At 42.6% G+C, this 18,891-nt stretch overlaps 1 protein-coding gene across 1 annotated transcript in view; it reads right to left on the bottom strand.

Annotated features, from left to right (window-relative positions):
* The window catches only part of LOC122808866 (mothers against decapentaplegic homolog 4-like), a gene marked incomplete in the record, with an annotated part of 2,707,603 nt that overhangs the window by 686,572 nt on the left and 2,002,140 nt on the right, over positions 1 to 18,891 (bottom strand). Inside the window, 1 exon segment of the mRNA XM_044079966.1 lies at positions 1,396 to 1,581. Coding sequence (XP_043935901.1) covers positions 1,396 to 1,581 — 186 coding nt within the window.

The following is an 18,891-nucleotide window of genomic DNA, read 5'->3' as shown; positions in this document are numbered from 1 at the left end:
GGATTCTGAGTAATCCTGGCCTTCCCAGTGGAAATACTCCCTCATGGTATCTAGGGTTTCCCCAAAGGAGTAGTCCTCAGGCGGTGAGGCTAATGGAATTGATTCCTCAACATCAGAATCCTCATAAGGGGGTAGAGAGTATCCTAGGTCTGAGGATGAATCAGAAGAGATGGACACCTGGTCGGATGAGCCAGTCTGCATCCTGTCTAGGCCTTTTATCAGGAGAGGGATGGGACCCCCTAATCAGAGTAATTAGGTCTTCGGTCATTTTGAGCATTTGTTTCTTAGGCATGGAGGCCTGTCCTGGAGAATGCTGTATTTGTTTCTTTGACTTTAAAGGAGGCTTAGACTTAGCTGAGGGTTTAATGCTTAACTGAGTAGGTCTGAAGACGCCCTCTGTAGCTGTGGGTTGCTCAGCTACTCCGGATCCCTCTGAAAGGTGAGTCTCGGTAGGCTGAAGAGCTTGCGCATCCGAAGGCCCAGCCATCTCCACGTGGGAGTCAGAGGCAGCTTGTGGTTCTACAGAAGCGGTCATCAGGGGCTGCGAAGGCACCTCGCTGAAAACCGGAGAACCGGTGACTGGCCTAGAAGAGGCTTTGTTGTCAGTTTTGGGCCTCGAATGCCTATCCTTGTCTTTGCGCTTTTTGTGTATTCCAGTCGTCGGAAGTTCCGACGGCATGGTATAACTGAATTCTCTACCAAAATAATGGGCAAAATCAAACAGACGTTTAATAGTGCGCTTGTTAAACCTAGCACAAAACCGACAACCAGTAATGTCGTGGTCAGGGCCTAGACGTGGGATACAATAGGAATGGAAATCCTTATGAGGTATTTGCTTCCCACAAGAAATACAGTTATTAACTTTTACTGACATCGGTCTGAGGCAAGAAAAGTTTCCCCAACGGGGTACTTAGCTTTGTAGAAGACTTCGGTTCTGGATTTGGAATGAAAATCTCAGGAGACGGCCGACCGGCACTTGCAAACTGCTTTTGCTTCGGGCACCGCGCGGCAAGAAAGACTGAAGAAAATGGTGTCGGCTACATCTTACATACCCCTGTCGCACTGACGTCAGGGAGGAGGCGACAGCAACCGACGCCGGACCAAGACTTTGGAACTCTGGCCAACTGCGGGACCGCCTGACGGCAGGCTAACCCAAGTGTAATGACTGCAGCAGTGTAACACAATGAACATCATATTGCCCATGACTCTTGAGGAAAAAACCCCAACTCTTCTGATCTTTGAATATGTAAAAATAAATGCATACAATTTACCAAAGTTGTGACACAGCAAACTGCAAGGACATCAACATACAGAACACACAGGAAAGTATTTTCCACTCCAAACAATTACCACCCAAAACAATGAAAACTTGGACTGTACTGTAAAGATACATACTATGGTATGACTGTTTTGGCTGTGGGGGGAAACCATTCTGCTGAGTTTGGTGTGATGGTGTAGCAGGAGGAGGACTTGAAGCAACCTGCTGGTGCTGAGGTATAGCAGATGCCATCTGCTGGTGTGGTGGTACAATTTGTAGCAGGCCTTCACTGTGAGACATCTGAATCAGTGAGTCATTTGGTGCTGAATAAAAAGAAAAAAACAGTACCTCTGTGATTTGTAACTTCATAACTTAATAAAGGCACACACACTGATATCAAATAACATTCTAAAAGATGACAAAAACCTCTCAGACTGCCTTGTCTACTCTTTATATTATGTGGTAGATAAAATGCAAACCCTGCTGTAAAAACAACTTAATTCTTCCATCACCAGAGAGAAGAATTACTGTCTAATGTTTGTTCTGTGCATTCTTTGTTTGAAAATATCTTTATTATGGGAATATCTTTCAATATACGTAATTATCTTGTCAAAAGCCAAATCAAACCCATGTAATGAAGAAGGCATTAAAGCTGAAGGTACTTTTTCATTAACGAAGCAGCAGGCAAAATGGGCAGTTTATAACAAGTACTACAGAATCACGCTACTACAAGTAAAGAAAGCATTACAAAGATTAACATCTTATTTACCACTCTGAGAGCTACTTAACAGAAGCTGTTGGAAATGCTTCCGATGCCTTCCATGTTTTGTAGATGAGAATTTGACAGCCGAGGACAGCTTGTAACATCATGCAAATGTAAGCCCTGAAGTCATAATGGAAGCTAAATGTATAGAAGCAGAAACTGTCCCTAATTCCGGATTGGGACCCTTGTCTGTCCACAGTTTTGCCTGTGTCCCCGATTCTTATGTGAACACAGCCCAAAAGCTGGAACAGACACAAATCCACATTATTCTTAATGTATAGTATGACATAACACCACACAAGTCAGATTCACTATTATCTTTTGCGGTCTTTATTTTACATACACTTGCCTTTTGCGATTTGTTATAACCCACCACTAGTCAAAGTAATTCACAAATAAAACAGAAATTTCTGTCTGCAGCCTAAAATTGTATGCTCATGATGTCGTGCTCCTTTTCCAACTTCGTGGTTTACAATATTTTAACCAAAATCACATTACAAACAGGCTTGTCTTCTGAACAGTAACGTAGTGATTCAGGATTACATTTACAGTTGCCCCCAGCTAAACAGACAGCTGTTACTGTGACAAAGTTACAACCAGAAAAAAATAAGCAGCAGTGACTTGACATGAACCAGCCATTTTGCCTGCTGCCCCGTTAACGCAAAAGTACCAACTCGAATTATAAAACTGAAATCACTCAATGATATATACTAGAATGAAAAGTTACTATTTTCAAGTAAAATACAAAAAAGCAAAAGTTTTGAAGTATACTTAGTAATACCCAAGCTCCAAATGTGAATTATTTTTTATTGAATTTTATACTTGATTTGAAGGTTCTTAAAAATGCTCTTTTTTCTTTTATATAGAATTAGCGATAACTTCAGTTAGATTACACCATCAAATTCTAATATAACATTTAGTAATGGCTAACAAACCAGTTATTACAAACTTATGTTCTAAGGAAATGGGATAATCAGTTATGTCAAGAAGCACTTGATACGACTTTAAATCATTTATTTTTCAATTAATAGTTTGTCATTTAGACAGATAGATCCAAAGAGGTAACACAAACCTTCAGTCCCAAAATAAATGTTTAAAATCAGAATTTTAGGGTCAGATATAAAACACCTTCCATTTGCATAAAGAAAAGAAAATGGCAAGTTTTCCTGCTGCTACATGTACATTCTTAGCCTTCACAATCTAGGGATAAATCATTTAAGAGACAGGAATGCATCCTAATATGTATTCAATAATAGGCCAAAGTGTGTTTCTGGATATAAGTAAAAGCCCAGTTATGCAAGTAAAACTTATAACAGTAGATGTTCTAACGGGGTCAGGTGCCTAGGCAGCAAGAAATTTCCCTGTGGTACATTTGAGTGGGGACACATGGCTGAAGTGATATTTAGCTGCAGAGAAATATGGCTGTTTGCAAATTCTCTGTGGGCAAAGAAGGTGTTGCCATATCTACAATTTCAATAACCAAATGCACAGGGGGAAAACAATGTCCATGGTCCCCAAGGGAACATGAGACAGGCAAATATGGCAGGCATCAGCAGCAGCTTGGCCACAGGGCATGTCAGTGGCAGTAAAAATACAGTGCACAATGAGCAGTGTCTTTATAATCGGTGTGGACCACTACCCCCTTCACAGTGTCTAGGGAACATTACCTAAAATGCATACTGGAGCATAAATGTGATTACAGTAGCCAGCAGGATTTCTTCCATGTTGTAGCACACTTCTACATGTTGTAGTTACATAGGTATGTACTGTACACTGAGCACAACATTCATTACTTCTTCTGCCTCCATGGATTTGGTTATTAAAGCTGTGAGCTGGCAGTGATTGCTTCTCTTTGCCCACAGGGAATTTGCAAACAGCCATACTTCTCTGCAGCTGAATGTCACTTCAGCCATGTGTCCCCAGCCAAACGTACCACTGGGAAATGTCTTGCTGCCTTGGTGCCGGAACTCGTTCTAACAATCACTGCTGCAGTAGCTTAAGCTATACAGGTCCTACTCTACTGCAACTGGGCAGCTTTTCAAGGCTAAGGGTGGCTTCCACACACTCCAACTGTCAGGAGCTCAAGCCCAGCTCCATAAAAAGACAGCTGGAGTGCAAAAAGCTTTAGAGCATTTTTTGCCTAGGATGGAACCTGCAGCTCTGAAGAACAATGCTACAAACCAAACATTAACTATATACAAAAAGGGTGGAAGAATCCACACACTGGCAAAACCAAAAAAAAAATGCAAGCAAGAAAAGAGGGCTGGAGGGAGGGAGGCTACTGCAAGAATGATCGATTAGAACACAAACTACTATCCACAAACCAAACAAAGATGTGAGCCTGGTGTAACAATTCAGTAACCACTTTTATCAGGAAATGCAGTGCAGTATCCAAGGAACTAGCGGCAAGAATTTTTTTTTTCTTTCACCAAAATGACTTTACTGGTGAAAAACCAAGCACACAGGTTTAGAACTTTCATTTTTGCATTTTACACTTGTACCTTTAAATTTCTATTCATGTGATTGTGAACCAATAAAAGGAAGTAGTGCATGAGTTACAGCAGGTTCTAGTGATATCCAAATTAGATGAAAGTGCTACACCTGTGTACCTACTTTTTAAACATTAAAGTCCTTCTGGTCAAAGAAAAAAATTACTGCTGCTTGTTCTTTGCATACTGTACTTAATTTTCAGCTAAAAACATGATAAGTTTCACTTACACAACTGCACTGTGTGCAAACATGGATCATTGTTGCAGAAGCCTAACCTACACAGGTAGGTTCCCACAGTTTAGGGAAGAAAAATAAAAAAAGGAAGGAGGCCGACAAACTAAGAATCTTGGAGCCTATGGAAAATAGTCTTAGCAAATCTTGTTCTGGACATGGAGAAGGAATATAGGTTTGTAAAAGTATATACAGAGGATCATGTTTGCCTCTAGCATACTTCTAGAGTCCACCCCTTTCAAGAAAAACACAGAAGAAACCAAAGCCATTATGGAACAGGCTTTAACCCTGCTTGGAATGGGGCATATTAAGGTAAGTATAACGAAAGCAACAGCATGAGGCACCCACCTAAAATCTTCTGTTTTGAAAAAGGATGTCCTTATCTTTTCCCTTTATAGGAGACAAGCAGCTATTCAGCTTTCCTGAAGGTCCGAGTTTTGTCTATGTAGTAACTAAGCTGTCTTCTGGATATCTGGGGTGTGAAGGATCCTTTCTCCCTTCATCATTGGTTCAGGGAAAAAAAAACGAGTTTAATCATCTGGTTTAAAGTAAACTCTGTCACCACTTTAGGCATAAATATAGGATTTGTTCTCAAATGAAACCCTGTCCCTGTGGAAAACAAGGCAGGGTTGACTTACCATAAGAGCTTGTATTTCAGAAACTCAGAGCAATGAGTACAGTCCTCCAAGTTAAAAACTTCATTTCAGTCTTATCAGCTGGTTCAAACAGAGACAGATTAATCTTCTCAGGCACAAAGAACAGATCTCAAGGAGGAACTATCTGCTTTTAGGTGGATGAGTATACCACACCCCTTTCAAAAAACATTTAACTTGAGCATCAACAGAAATGGGGGAACTAAGGGCAGACGAGTAGAAATGGATTAAAATGTGTCTTGTTAAAGGGCATACAAAATAATACTAACTAGTAACCCTCACAAATAATAAAGAAACCTAAAATGATCTTGTTTCTTTGGCACAGCTAGATCATCTTTTTCACTTGCATGTATATGATATTCTAGTAGCAGGGTTTCTCACTTCCTTTAGTACTTGCTGCATGTCCTGGGGGGTGGAGGTGCCTGGAGGCTTTCCAAGATGGCTGCATACCAATGAACAGCTTAACTGCAGCTCTCCCAGTGTGAAAAACCTCCTGAAAAATGAGGGCCAGGAACACCATCACTTTTAGTATATTCAGTTACTGGCTAGTAAGTGTACTGGCTGGATGTCAGCAAAGAAGAAACCTAAGAGCCTGAAAGAAAATCAACTAGAAAGCAGGAGCGGCCCTAGGTCAACTGGTGCCCTGGGCAAAACAGCTCCACGGTGCCCCCCAACACATTACCTGGTGCCCCCATCCTGGTCTACCTACACCAAATAAATACTGAAAAAGTGCCCCTGCTACACCGGCGCCCTTGGCGGCCACCTAGTTGGCCTATGTCTAAGGCCGGCCATGAGAAAAGGTGAAAAGAAAACTAACTGGGAAGAATCCTGCAGCTGTTCAGCAAAAAGTAGTTCAAGCTCCAGTTTTGGTGCAAGACATAACTTCCAGTAATCTACAGGAAAAAATAAGTCAAATGTGCTCAGAGCTGATTAAAATAAACAAAACATTGAGGGAGTATATTAATTCAAATAACAAAAGGCTGGAAAAATGGAAGAAGCTTTATACAAATATTCAGATGAGCTGATAAAACTGCAAAAAATCAGAGGTCAAAATGAAGAAAAAGCTAGCCGAGTACAAAACTGCTCAAAAAGAGAGATTTAAAAAAAAATTTGAATTGGAGGACAGAGTACAAAGGGAAAATCTGAGATGTTCTGCTTTACCACAGAAATTAGAAGAAACAGACCGTTTTAATTTTATGAAAGCACAAATAAGCAACTGGATTGGTATTCTACAGCAGGATCTGTTAATAAGAAAGCAGCCAAGAACTGTATTAGTAAAGATGCAATCCTACCAGCAGGAAGACTGGATCCTGACAAAATTGTGGCAAAACGGTAAAGTATTAAAAGTTGGAGACAGAGGATTGTTTGTGGAAAAAAAAGTTATGTACTCACCATAACGTTCCATCTGAGTAGTTATACTTCATTTTCTGCAACCTGTGAGTATTCAGATCCATATCGGATCTGAGCTGGCAGCATTTTATCAAGCATCTGCGCCAAGTTCCTCCCCTTACCCATAATCCCTCACCTCTCCTACCTTCCCTCAGATCAAGTTTGCCACTAACTAAACTATTAACTCAATAACGTTAACCTAGAACAATTTCGGGGGAAGGAGGGAGGGACGTATGAAGAGAAACCCTGTCTTTATGAAAGATCAAGTAGGGGGGCATGGCAGACAAAGCTTGGATCTCAGAAACCCTTAGAAAAGCTGTCTTCCAGGACAGGAATTTTAAGTCTACTGATGCTACTGGTTCAAATGGGGGTGCCACCAATACCTGCAAAACTAGAGTAAGGTCCCAAGAAGGGACGGAATTCTTAACTGGGGGACGCAAGAGAAAAGTACCTTTTAGAAAGGCCTTGCACAATCTCAGAGAGGCCAAAGCATTCAGATTTTCGGAGACATGAAAATTAGATATGGCTTCCAGTTGTATTTTCACTGGGGAGGAACTAGCCTCTTGTTGGAAAATATAGGACAAAAACTCCAACACTGCAGGAACCAGGGCTGTAAATGGATCTATGTTTCTCTGAGAAGCCCAAATACAGAAGTGTTTCCATTTCCTGTGATAAACCTTCTTAGTGGAAGTTTTGAGGGATGCCACCAGAATACTCTAACAAAGATGACAGACTGGGAGTCCTAGCAATCAAGGGAACTGGAGCAAACAAGTAGTCAGCTTGAGGCTGTCCAGATCAGGTGGACTGATGCCCGAGGAATGGAGATGAAATCTGGGCAGGGATCCAGAATCCATGGAGGAGTTAAGAGCATGAGACCAGAGGAAGGGGAACCACACTTGACGAGGCCAGAACGGGGCAATGAGGATCACTTTGCAACCCAGTCGGTAAGCTTTCTGAAGAAACTTCGGAATGAGAGGTAGAGGGGATAGGCATACAGTAACCCAGAAGGCCAAGCACAGATGACAGCATCTCTGGGGGAGTTCCCTGGAGAGGGGATTAGAGTGAAGAACTCGCTGCACTTCGCGTTGGAATGAGATGCAGAGAGATCTCCTCCGCTACTGACTGTTTCAGAGACCACTTGTATGGCATTAGAATAGCCCGACTCAGTCTGCTAAAATGTTGGAGCGCCCCGGGATGTGCGTTGCAATCAGAAACTGAGTGGTGGAAATCGCCCACTCCTACACTCTCATGGCCTTGCGGCAGAGAGGGTAAGATCGGCTCCCTCCTTGTTTGTTGATGTACCAGACAACAGACATGTCTGACTGAACTGCAATCGTCCCTGGGGGAAGAACAGAGTGAAAGGCTTGCAATGCTAAAAGCACTGCCCTCATCTCCAGAACAATGATATGCAATATGGTCTCGGTCTGGGACCACGTGCCTTGGACTGTCCTTCCCAAAAAGTGCCCCCCCCACCCGAGCTGGGAGGTGTCCGTGGTCACTGTGGCTTGGGCTGGGGATGTTAAGAATGGACGACTTACCAAGATTTCTGGCGAATGGAGCCACCAAAGAAGAGAAATCTTGCAGGATCTGCTGAGCCATATAGGGTAGTCCATGGGGAGGTCTAACCAAGACCACTGAACTGCCAAGGTCCACTGAAACACCCTCATGTGAAGGCGCGCACATGGAAGAATTGAAATTGCTGTGGCCATGGGCTCTGAACTGGAAATTATTGGCTCCCAGCCGGAAGCGAAGGAATCTCCTGGCGCTCCTGCAAATCTTGATGTGGTAGTAAGCGTCCTGGAGGTCTATTGAGCACATCCAGTCGCATTCTAGGAGATAAGGTAGAATGGACTGCAAGGTGACCATCCGGAATTTCTGCTTGGCTACAGACAGGTTCATGGTTGACAGGTCCAATATGGGTCTGAGGTCCCCCGTCTTTTTTGGCACTAAAAAGAACCTGGAGTAAACTGATCTGGGGGGACCGGTTCGATGGCCCGATTGTAAAGCAGCTTTGAAATTTTGTGCGCTGCGGCCTCCTTTTGAGCGGGTGGGACATCCGTGAGGTGCTTTGATTGGATGGGTGGGGCAAGGAACAGGATGGAGTATCCTCTGGATATTATTTGGAGCGCCCAACGGTCTGTCGTGATGGACTCCCAAGCCGTTAGGTGCAATGATAATCCTCCCCCGACTGTCTTCAAATCAGGACAGTCAGGCAACCCCTCAGGGTTGCTGCGCGGGTCTGTCTGAGAAGGTCTCCCTAGACCCAAAGTTCCTCGGACCCCCTCTGCCTCTGGGGCGGTGTCTGTCTTGTCCTCCTCTACCTCTAGGGGATGAGTTGTCCTGAGTGTCCCAGGAAAACTGAGATTTTATTAACCATATCTTCTTCTGCCCTCTCTGATTCCTAGAAAAGGATCTTTGAGGGCTAGAAAAGCAGACTCTGACGGCAGACAGTCTTCCCATCCTTCTTGCTCTGGACTAAGGTGTCACGAACTGTCTTCCCAAAAAGGGAAGAACCGTCAAAGGGAGCATTTGTGAATGACGCCTTGAAGGGATTGGCGAATTGAGAGAGTCTGAGCCAGGCATGCCGCCTCATAGCTATGCCGGTCCCAGCCGTCTTAGCTGCTCCTTTTGTATCATGGGAAAGAAGACGCATGGATATCTTTGAAATGGATTTCAGAGTCAACATTTTCACAGAGAACAGATGCTTGTCCTCTGGTGACAAGGACTCTGGGGGCGACGCAGTGAATTCTGTGACCAGGTCTCGCTGGAGTCAGATGACGTGTGCCAAATAATTCAGCGCTCATATGGAAAACGTCACTGAAGAAAAGACTCGCTTCCCAAAATGATCCATCGCCCTAGACTCTTTGTTTGGAGGGTGAACTGAAGAACTTTCCTGAGCCAGTTCTCTCTTGGTGGCAGCTGCCACCACCATAGCATCCACAGGGGATCCCTTGTACCAGGCCTGTCTGTCTGTGGGAGGAGAAAGGATCTGTGTCTGGGTGTTTGGGTATTGGCTCAATGGTGTCAGGCTCCTTCCATGCCCGCATGATAATAAGATCCACTAATGGATCTGCAGGAGGGGGACACCCAGGATGTAGATGGGCCCGTGCCAAAGCACTCCGGGAATACTGACTCGTCCGTTGAGGGTTTTGGGGCTGACCAACCTCTCCTCTGGCAGAGGTTTTCCATGATGTCTCCAAAGGAGACATCCTTGGGAGGTGACCTGGGGGAACCCTCACCTTCCTCCAAGTCAGTATCTTCTGTGAGGGACTCAGGGGAGTCCATGTGCCTCCTCTTACACAAATGCTTACGGGGGGGCCTCCTCAGTGGGACTCTCTGAAGAGGGCTCGTAAGTCCTGGGGGGGTCCATGGTGGGATCAACCTGGAGGTCCACTAGCAAGGGCTGTCCCTGGGACAAGCTGATGGGAGTCGTGACCAAATCCATGGCAGCCTGGGCAGAGTCCAAGGCAATGGGCTGGGGTCTCAATCTCTGGGAGAGAACCCTCTCCACCATGTCGAAGGCTGAAGGAGAGCGCACCTTCTTGGCAATCAACAAGGAAGAAGTTCTTTCCGGCTCTGTCGTGAGGCTCGGGGCAGAGGCCAAGGTAGCCAGTGTTCCGAAGGATTGGCTCGGATCTGACAAAGTCGGAGCCTAAGAACATCTCCGTTCCCTCGGATCCGGCTCCCTGTTCTCAGCACCGAGAGTTGCTTGGATACAAACAAGTCTGATCCGAGGAACTCAAGGTAATGGCCGGCGTCGAGGTTGGAGGAACCGTTGGCACCGAACTCCCAGCACCGAGGATCCATAAACCCTGAAACCACAGTTCGGATCGGGGAAGGAGAGATAGGAAGGAAGAAGGGCATAGAGGTCCCCTCTTCGGCTGGAGAGGGGCCTGGCAAGACTCCCATTTGGATTTGGGTCCGAATGAATCTCCGCATCATCCTGTCCAAATCAAGCTCCGACAGACTCGAGTCGACTGCGAGGAGGCAACCGACTCTGATCTAGCCCTGTGAGACAACCTCGAAGAAGGCCTCTGGTCCGAAGGCTCTGTCGGCTCCGGGAAGAACCTCAGGGAATGGAACCGAGGAGAAGTGGTCCTAACAACTTTCACGGGTGGACTGGGAAAAGGCTCCCACTCAGGAGATATCTTGCGATGTCTTTCTACCCTTTTTTCTTTCTCTCTCTTATCCTTAGATTTTGTCCCCACCTCAGCATGCGTAGAGGGAGCTTTGAGTCTCAGCCTGGGGGGGAGGGGGGGGTTGGTCGGCTACTGGAGCCAATGTCAAGGCCATCGTCTCTAAAGCAGAAACTGGTAGCAGGCCCTTGGCTACCAGTTTCGCCTTCCTCTCTTTTAGGGCCCTGGGGTTGAACCCTGCATATACAGCACATGGCAGACTAAGATGGAGAATGCCCAGGCAAATGACACACAGAGTGTGGCGATCAGCCGGCGAAAGCTTGTGGCCACACACTGTGCATTCTTTTTAAATGTTGGTTTAGGCTGGTCAGCCATAACACACTCCACACAGCCAAATGGTAAACTAGACATGCACACACACAGGGGTTGGCTAGGCCTACTCTACCTCAAAAACACAAATTTTCTAAACTACTATTTTTTTTTTTTTTTTTTTACAAACTGACAAGACAAAGGGGAGGAAGGGTTGCTCACAAACAACTATTCTCACACGCTAATTTAAGTACCAAAAGTTCCACTTACTACATCCAACTTGGATCTATAGAGACCACGATGTGTACGCATGCAGCGGCAAACGAGATCTGGGGGAAGGTATGAGAAAAGGGATTATGGGTAAGGGGAGGAGCTTGGAGCAGATGCTTGATAAAATGTTGCCGGCTTGGATCCAATATGAATCTGAATACTCACAGGGTGCAGATAAATGAAGTTAACTACTTCAGACTGATTATTCACTGTACTCCAGGCAGAAGAGAAACAAATTTATTCCATCAATCATGGAATATTAAGAGAAAAGTGTGAAATTCAAGCTGCTGTACCAACTGTCTTCAGAATATTTTCCCTAGAGAATCAAATTTATTTTCTGATGCAGAACAGGCTCAAGAAGAAATACAAAAATTTGTGCAATAAAAACTGAGCATCCAAGCAGAAGGGGACTTTGCTTCTCTTTCTTCTAATAAAGCACATGGACAGATTTTGCCAGTGAAACCTTTTCCTATGGCCCTAAGAAAAATTGCTTGAGAGACAGAAAAAAGCACAAGAGTTGATTAAAATAACCAGTACCACCTTGGAATTGAACTGCAGTCTGTAGTTAGAAGATAGAGATGAACAGGAGGAAGATGAGCAACTCTGAAATTAATGAATAAATAGAACAGTATAATGCATCTTATCACATCTGCGAAATGTAGTTTTGTAAGAACAAGAAAAAGTGGCTGAAAAACATTGGACATTTGTTGACTTTGTTAAACTTATGGTGAGTAGATGGTAAAAGATATACCCCACTTTATATCATTAATGTTTAGAAGGACACTAAAAGGTGGAGAACTATAATTAACCAATTACTGTTCTTATTAGAATCTGTATAAAACATTTCATGATATAAACTGCACGTTATATACAGTAAAACAGTTTTGTGTAGTCATATTTTAAATGCGTGTGTGTGTGTGGGGGGTCAGTTATCGTTATAAGATATTAAAGTAAACAAGTACATTTTTAGTTGTAAGAAATATAGGTTTTACAGTATACAATGAAATTAGTGAATAAATGTAGAGTCAAAGCACTGACCACATTTGTGAGATATATCTGAACAAGAAAAAGTGGTAAGAATGGACTTTTGTTGGATTTGCCTCACTTCATGTTGATACTGTTTAGGACACTAAGGGAAGAAAAGAGGAAGGAAATGGTAACTAAGTAAACAACTTCTGTTCTTAACAGTATTTCTATAAAACTTTTTATGACAAAGTGCATGTAATATAGTAAAGCATTTTTAGACATTGTATGTAATAAAGATACCAAAATAAACAGAATAATTTTTTCTTTCTTTTTTTTTAGTATCAAGAAATGGAGGTATTATAATGCAGGAAGAGAAAATGGGCTAGACAAAAACATGTTTAAGTTAATAGGCTGTAATCTTGGGATGTTGAGGTGGGGGATGGGATACAAAAGAACAAAGGCTATAATATATGGAAAACTTATAACACTTCTCTTATGTTTGCATAGGTGACTGTCTGGATTAAGACCCCTGACTTAATCTAATAACAAGTTTCAAGTGGAAACAAGAAAATAAGAGAATACTGAGTGTAATTAAAAGCTTTGTTTCTGTGTCTTTAGAAGCCTGTAGCTGAGAACTACATTTTTACTGAGAATTCTATGGAGACAAATCAATTCTAGGGAAATAAAAAGGCATGAGCACTGTTTTCTTCAACGCTAAAAGGTAATTTTTTCTGAAAGCATGCAAATTGTTTTTCACATCTGGGAGGGGTATACAAATAAAAATACCAATTAGTAGAATTTTAAAAATACCAATTAGTGTAAGTAGGAACACAGGCAGTAGCATCTTAGCATGGATAAGCCGGATCAGTCCGGGTCGGCTTCGCTGATGTCGACTTCACCCTGTTGGTCTTGGGTATAAAGGCATCAGCGGCGCCATTTTCCTCAGTGAGCCAACTAGGGAGGAGGAAGAAACTAGATTATGGTGTGTTTAGATCCCTTGCAGTACAGCAGTGGCAAACCCTGCGGATCTGGAGCAAATTATTGCCCTTGTAGGATTAGTCCTCATGGACACTCTATCTGGATGGAAGATTAGGAAGGGTTGTACTGCCATAAGGGCCTGGGTTCAGGAAACCCTCCTGGCTGGGGTTTGTGCCAAAGGGGGAAGCGCGTTTTAGATTTATATATGTCTGCTGTTGCTGCTGCTGCTGGCTCAAAGGGTGATAGTGTCAACTTTTCAGCAAAGTCCCAAGCTGGTAATGGTGGTTTCCTTGGAGGTTTACATTCTTGATTCCTCTGAGGGAACTGTCTAGTAATGGGTGTGAAAAAACAGGTGGATCAAAGCTGTATTGCTGATATAGCTGATGATGCATGTCTTGATGGAGGGGAGACAGGCCTGAATGTAGAAGTTCTGAAGTTCCCTCCAGAGATCAGGAGCATATCTATGTTTGACACATCTTTTCCTCTTTCAGAACTTTTGAGCTGGTGATTGAGAGGGGAAGCAAATAAATCTATCTGCATTCCCCATTTTTCTGAGATGATCTCTTGAGATGTCCGGGTAGCATCCATTAAGAGTGGGCATCGTTGTGGTTCTGCTAAATATGTCTGCTTTTTTTTTTTTCTTTTCGGTACAAACTGGATGTTGGACTGGATGTTGTAGCTGAGTACCAGGTTCCACACTGCAAAGGGGTTGTTGATGTACCACAGGACTGTGGTGTTGTCTGTCCTTATCATCAACTGGCCCCTTTGAGAAATGGTCTGAAGTTTTGGATTGCCAGTTTACTTGCAGCATTTCTTTTTAGGTTGATGCAGGTGAAGTTTATCCTGCTCCACCAATCCACTTGCATTGTCCAGCATGTGGGGGCCCCCCATCCCAGGTCTGCGTCTGGCGGTCTGTGGTTCATTGCTTGACATCTTGACATCTGCGCCCTGGGTTTGACTGGCATGTTTGAGCCCACCATACTCTGATCCTGCAAGAAATCTGAGGTATCTTCTGCAGATTGGTGAATGGGGACCTGCAGGGTATGCCTCCCTTGATGAGAGTTACCAGATGTATGTATTTAAGGTGGACAGGTCGAGAAGGTCTCCCAACTTTTTCCTTCTTGGAACTAGGAATAGTCTTCTTGAGTAGAATCCCTTCTGTTGTTCTGTTGTCTTCACTCTTTCCACAGCTCTACTGCGTTATCTGTTGTAGAGCCTCTGTTTTTTGTTTTTGAGGTAGATTTTGGCATTCCTCTTTTGACTGGTGAACCCGGTAACCTTGATCTACGGTTTTGTAAATCCACTTGTCTAATTTGCCGCTAATGGGAGCTATGTTTTGTTCTGGTAGGGATTTAGTTAGAGTTCAGTCACTGTGTTGTGGTGTGTAGTGTGGTTGGTCAGGTCTGTGCTCTGTTGTTTTTACCTTGTTGTCGTATGTCGTCACCACCTCCTCTGGCCCCTCCTCTGCTCCTGGAACCTCTATTCCTGCCTCCTTTGGGATCTTGTCGTTTGAACAGATTTTGCCTTTTCTTCCATTTTCTTCATACCTGCTGGGCAGGTGTATAAAAAACAAGCTGGTCTTATCCATAGGAACATTAACTTTAGCTTTAACATGAAGCGTTTAGTTTGTGTTCCTTAGCCATGCATGCCTTCTTATCACTAAGTGGTCATGGCTGCTGACCTAATGAAGCCTCCAGTGCATCATAGCCAATTTTAAGGAATGGTTACCTGTTGTGTTATTTACCATGAAACTGACAGTTTAAAGCTCTAGCTGAGAGAGTAGCTGAAGTGTAAACCTTTTGCCCCATGTCTCTAAAGACCCTGCTTCCCTTTCAGAAATAATAGGTTTTTGTGGTCGCTACCGCCTTGGCCTTATGGGGACCCTGGGATAGTCTTGGGTCTGGGGCCTGGGGCCTTGAAAAGGTGGTGATACCCTGTAAAATCTGTCTGGTTTGGCAGGGGTCATTGAGCACAGGAGGTGTAGCTATGGGCCGTTGTGTGGGGTGTGAAAGGTTCTCTAGTCTTTTCTGAGTCTGAGAGAAATGCTGCTGCTGCTGGAACTGCTCTCGATGGCATGTGTAAAGGTTTCCCCAAAAAAAATCTGGTGGGGAGGCAGCTGGAATGGTCAGTGGCAACCACCGTAGTGGATATAATTCTGAGGCCGATTCAAGAGAAGCAGGCAGCCTCAGTGGTGGTAGATTCTGCTGTATTTTTGATCAGTTTTTTTCTCGTTTCGCCGGTGCGAGACCACACCGATGCTTAACCATGGTTTGGCCAAGCCAAACCGCGCCAGCGAAGTGTCGGTCTTCCTCTTTTTTTTTTTTGGTTAGTTGGGTGGTCGGAGGATCCGGATCGCACAATCATATATAAAAAAAATCAGACTGTTCAGCAAACTCCGACCAGCCTAAGGCTCGCCGGTTGTTGAAAAACACAGGCGAACAGGCTGCTCTTAAAGTTTAGGTTACATAAGGCCTGAGTTTGCAGTTGCCTATTTGGGACATTTGTTCCTATTAGGAGGGTCATCTTCATTATTTGAAGATGTACTTAGTTCTGTGTGTTTTTATTAACTTAACAGGTTATGGGGGTGCTCTGGGGTTGTGTTTTTTGAGGGTTTTCATTAAAACAAAAAGTCTTGTAAAATGTGACACAGGTTCAAATGGAGATCAGAACAAATTGAGTAAAAGAACAACCTGCCAAACATTAGTGGGTGCATGTATCACAGATGCTGGAAACAGACATTTAAAAAGCTGTCATGTATAACAGGGGGGGAATAATTACTTCTTATCATAATGATGTCACTTTCCAAATTACCTCAGAATGTGAATGGTCTCACAGGTATAGATAAAATGGAAAGAACGGTCAATTATTTTAAGAAATGTAGAATGCAAATAGCAATGCTATAGGAGACACATCTGGAAAGAAATGAGCATATGAATTTGATAAAGAAAGGATTTCAGGATGCATATCCATCAGAATATCAGGGGGTAAAGGGAAAAGAAAAGTACTTCTATTAATTTCTAGAGGAACTCCCAACATTGATAAAAGAGGGGAAGAGATAATAATGGTAGATTTCTGGTAATAAGGGGCTACTGGCAAGCGATAAGGATCACACTGGCATGTATTTATATTCCACGTAAAACTGCTGTTATGGAGCTTAAGTGGATTTTTGAAGAAATAATCCGTTTTCAGCAGGGAATATTACTTAAAGGTGGGGACTGGAATTATATTTGCAACAATAAGAATGTGTGGGGGGGGGCCTACAGGGAAAATGTAACAAAAGATGGCAGATTTCCAAAGAATTTTATGAAAATATTTGTTATGGAAGATGTGAATTGAGTAGTAGGAACTTGCAGAGAATTTACATATCATTCTCCAAGGTACAATAATTGGGCTGGACTAGATGGAAATTATATTTCACAGGAACATGTGTATTTAATTGAAAAGCTTTGACATGCATCCAATAAGCATTTCATATCATGCGTCAATAATAACTACAATAAAAATACAGGGTAAAAAATTAAAAATGAGACACTGGTGCTTCCCTACCTATTTGTTAAAAAGGGATTAATTTACGGAATGGAGAGTGGAAATTATCTGACCGTTATTGGGAAAGACAAAGTAACTCCAGAAGTTATAACTACTGAGTAGGATAAATGAAAGTGGAGTGTAAAAATAGGGTAGAAATAAAAGAAATGGGTATGGTTAAGAACCAAGAAGAATTATTTAGAGGGACTGACAAAGGTTGAAGTAGTACATAATAAGGAGAATATCAGAGGAAAAAGAAGAGGTGCAATTGTAGAGTGCAAAATAGAAAATAAGGGAGTACCTGGATAATATGCATGAGTTTAGAAAGATTGCTGCTAAGCAAATGCGTTTTGATAACTCCAGAGCACAAAAAATTTTGGCACAACAACTTTGGCAGCAGAAAGTAAAAAGAGTTGCTGCCAAACTTATAGCTTATAACCAGAAAAATAACCAGAGATCTTGTAGGAGGTTATTAGAGACATTTTGGAAATTTTATGAAATTTATATAAAGCAGAAAAGTGAGGAAATCAATAAAAAACACAAATATCAATGTTTATGGAAGACTTAGATATGCCAAGGTTAGAGGCAGACAAGTCTCAATAATTAACAGTTAAGATAGGAGACGACGAGATAAAAATGGTGATGTATACATAATCAGCAGGAAAGTCTCCAGGAGTTGTTTGAAAGCTTGGCAGGAAGAAAGTGATAAAGATCTGGAAGCCTTTGCTTAACAGTATTTTAAAAGAAAAAGGAAGCGCTGGCATCCTGGAAAAAAGTTGTGGTGGCTGTAATACATAAAGACAGTAAAGACTCATTAGATCCAGCTTCATATAGGCCTACTTCAATTTTAATCCAAGATTATAAAGTATTTCTGTCTATAAGGCTAAAAGAATGGCAAAGGCATTGCCAAAATTGATAGATAAGAACCAATGTGGTTTTGTGGAGGGGAGGCAAACATGACAACATTAATAGAACAATGATGACCCTGAGGGAAGCAGAAAGCAAGAAAATACTGCTGTTGTTGGTGGGTTCTTGATGCATGGAAAGCATTCAACACAGTAAGGTGGAATTATACGAGTAGGGCAATGAAAGCGTTTGCATTCCTTTATAAAATAATAAGGTTACTTAGAGTATATATGAGGAATGGAAGGCAAAAATCTAAGTGGGAGGGTTCCTCTCTGTTAGGTTCTGTTTGAACAGAGGAATCTGCCAAGGGGTGTCTTCTTTCCCCTTTTTTATTTGCATTACATTTAGAACCACTGGCAAAGAAAATAAGGGACTCAGAATTTCAAGGATACATTTGGTATGGTAATTAAGAAAAGTTGGTTTTATTAGCAAACAATATTATTTTGGACCCAATAAAACCAGAAAACAACATCTCACTGTTGAACATTCTGAGACAGTTCCACATGTTTCTGGGATATAAAATTAATGAAGATAAAATAAGGACAACAGCTGTAAACTATGTACCCACACATGAATTGTTCAGCAATACCCACATTTAAGGGGACATGAGTATAGGTTACAAAGGATTCTGTTATGGCAGCTTAGGATATGTGGGAAGAGACAAAGGAAAAGATGATCCAAAAACTGAGAAAAAGAAAGCTCTTGCCTATGGATATGGTTAGCAAGATACACGTAGTAAAATGTTTTTAGTCCATTGAGTTTTATACACAGGTCAGGCATATTTTTATCAACCACAAGAGAATTTCATCTGGGAAGGGAAGAAGGCAACAGTCAAGTGGTATAAGCTGATCTTCCAAATAGAAAATGCAGTAGTGTAAACTGTTACTATAATAGTAGATGTCCTTCTCTTCTCTGTTGCAGTATTCTTCATCTAAGGGATCTAATTAGTGCACGGGGAGCATGCATGTGAGGTATGGGGCCTATAACAGCTGAAGACTTTGGAATGCTTGCCAGACA

This window comes from Protopterus annectens, chromosome 8.part0 (assembly GCF_019279795.1).
Source record: "Protopterus annectens isolate FY-2018-M chromosome 8.part0, PAN1.0, whole genome shotgun sequence".
In the NCBI taxonomy this organism is placed as follows: domain Eukaryota; kingdom Metazoa; phylum Chordata; order Ceratodontiformes; family Protopteridae; genus Protopterus; species Protopterus annectens.
Note: the sequence above shows the minus strand (reverse complement) of the source record. Positions and strands in the feature narration are given on the sequence as shown.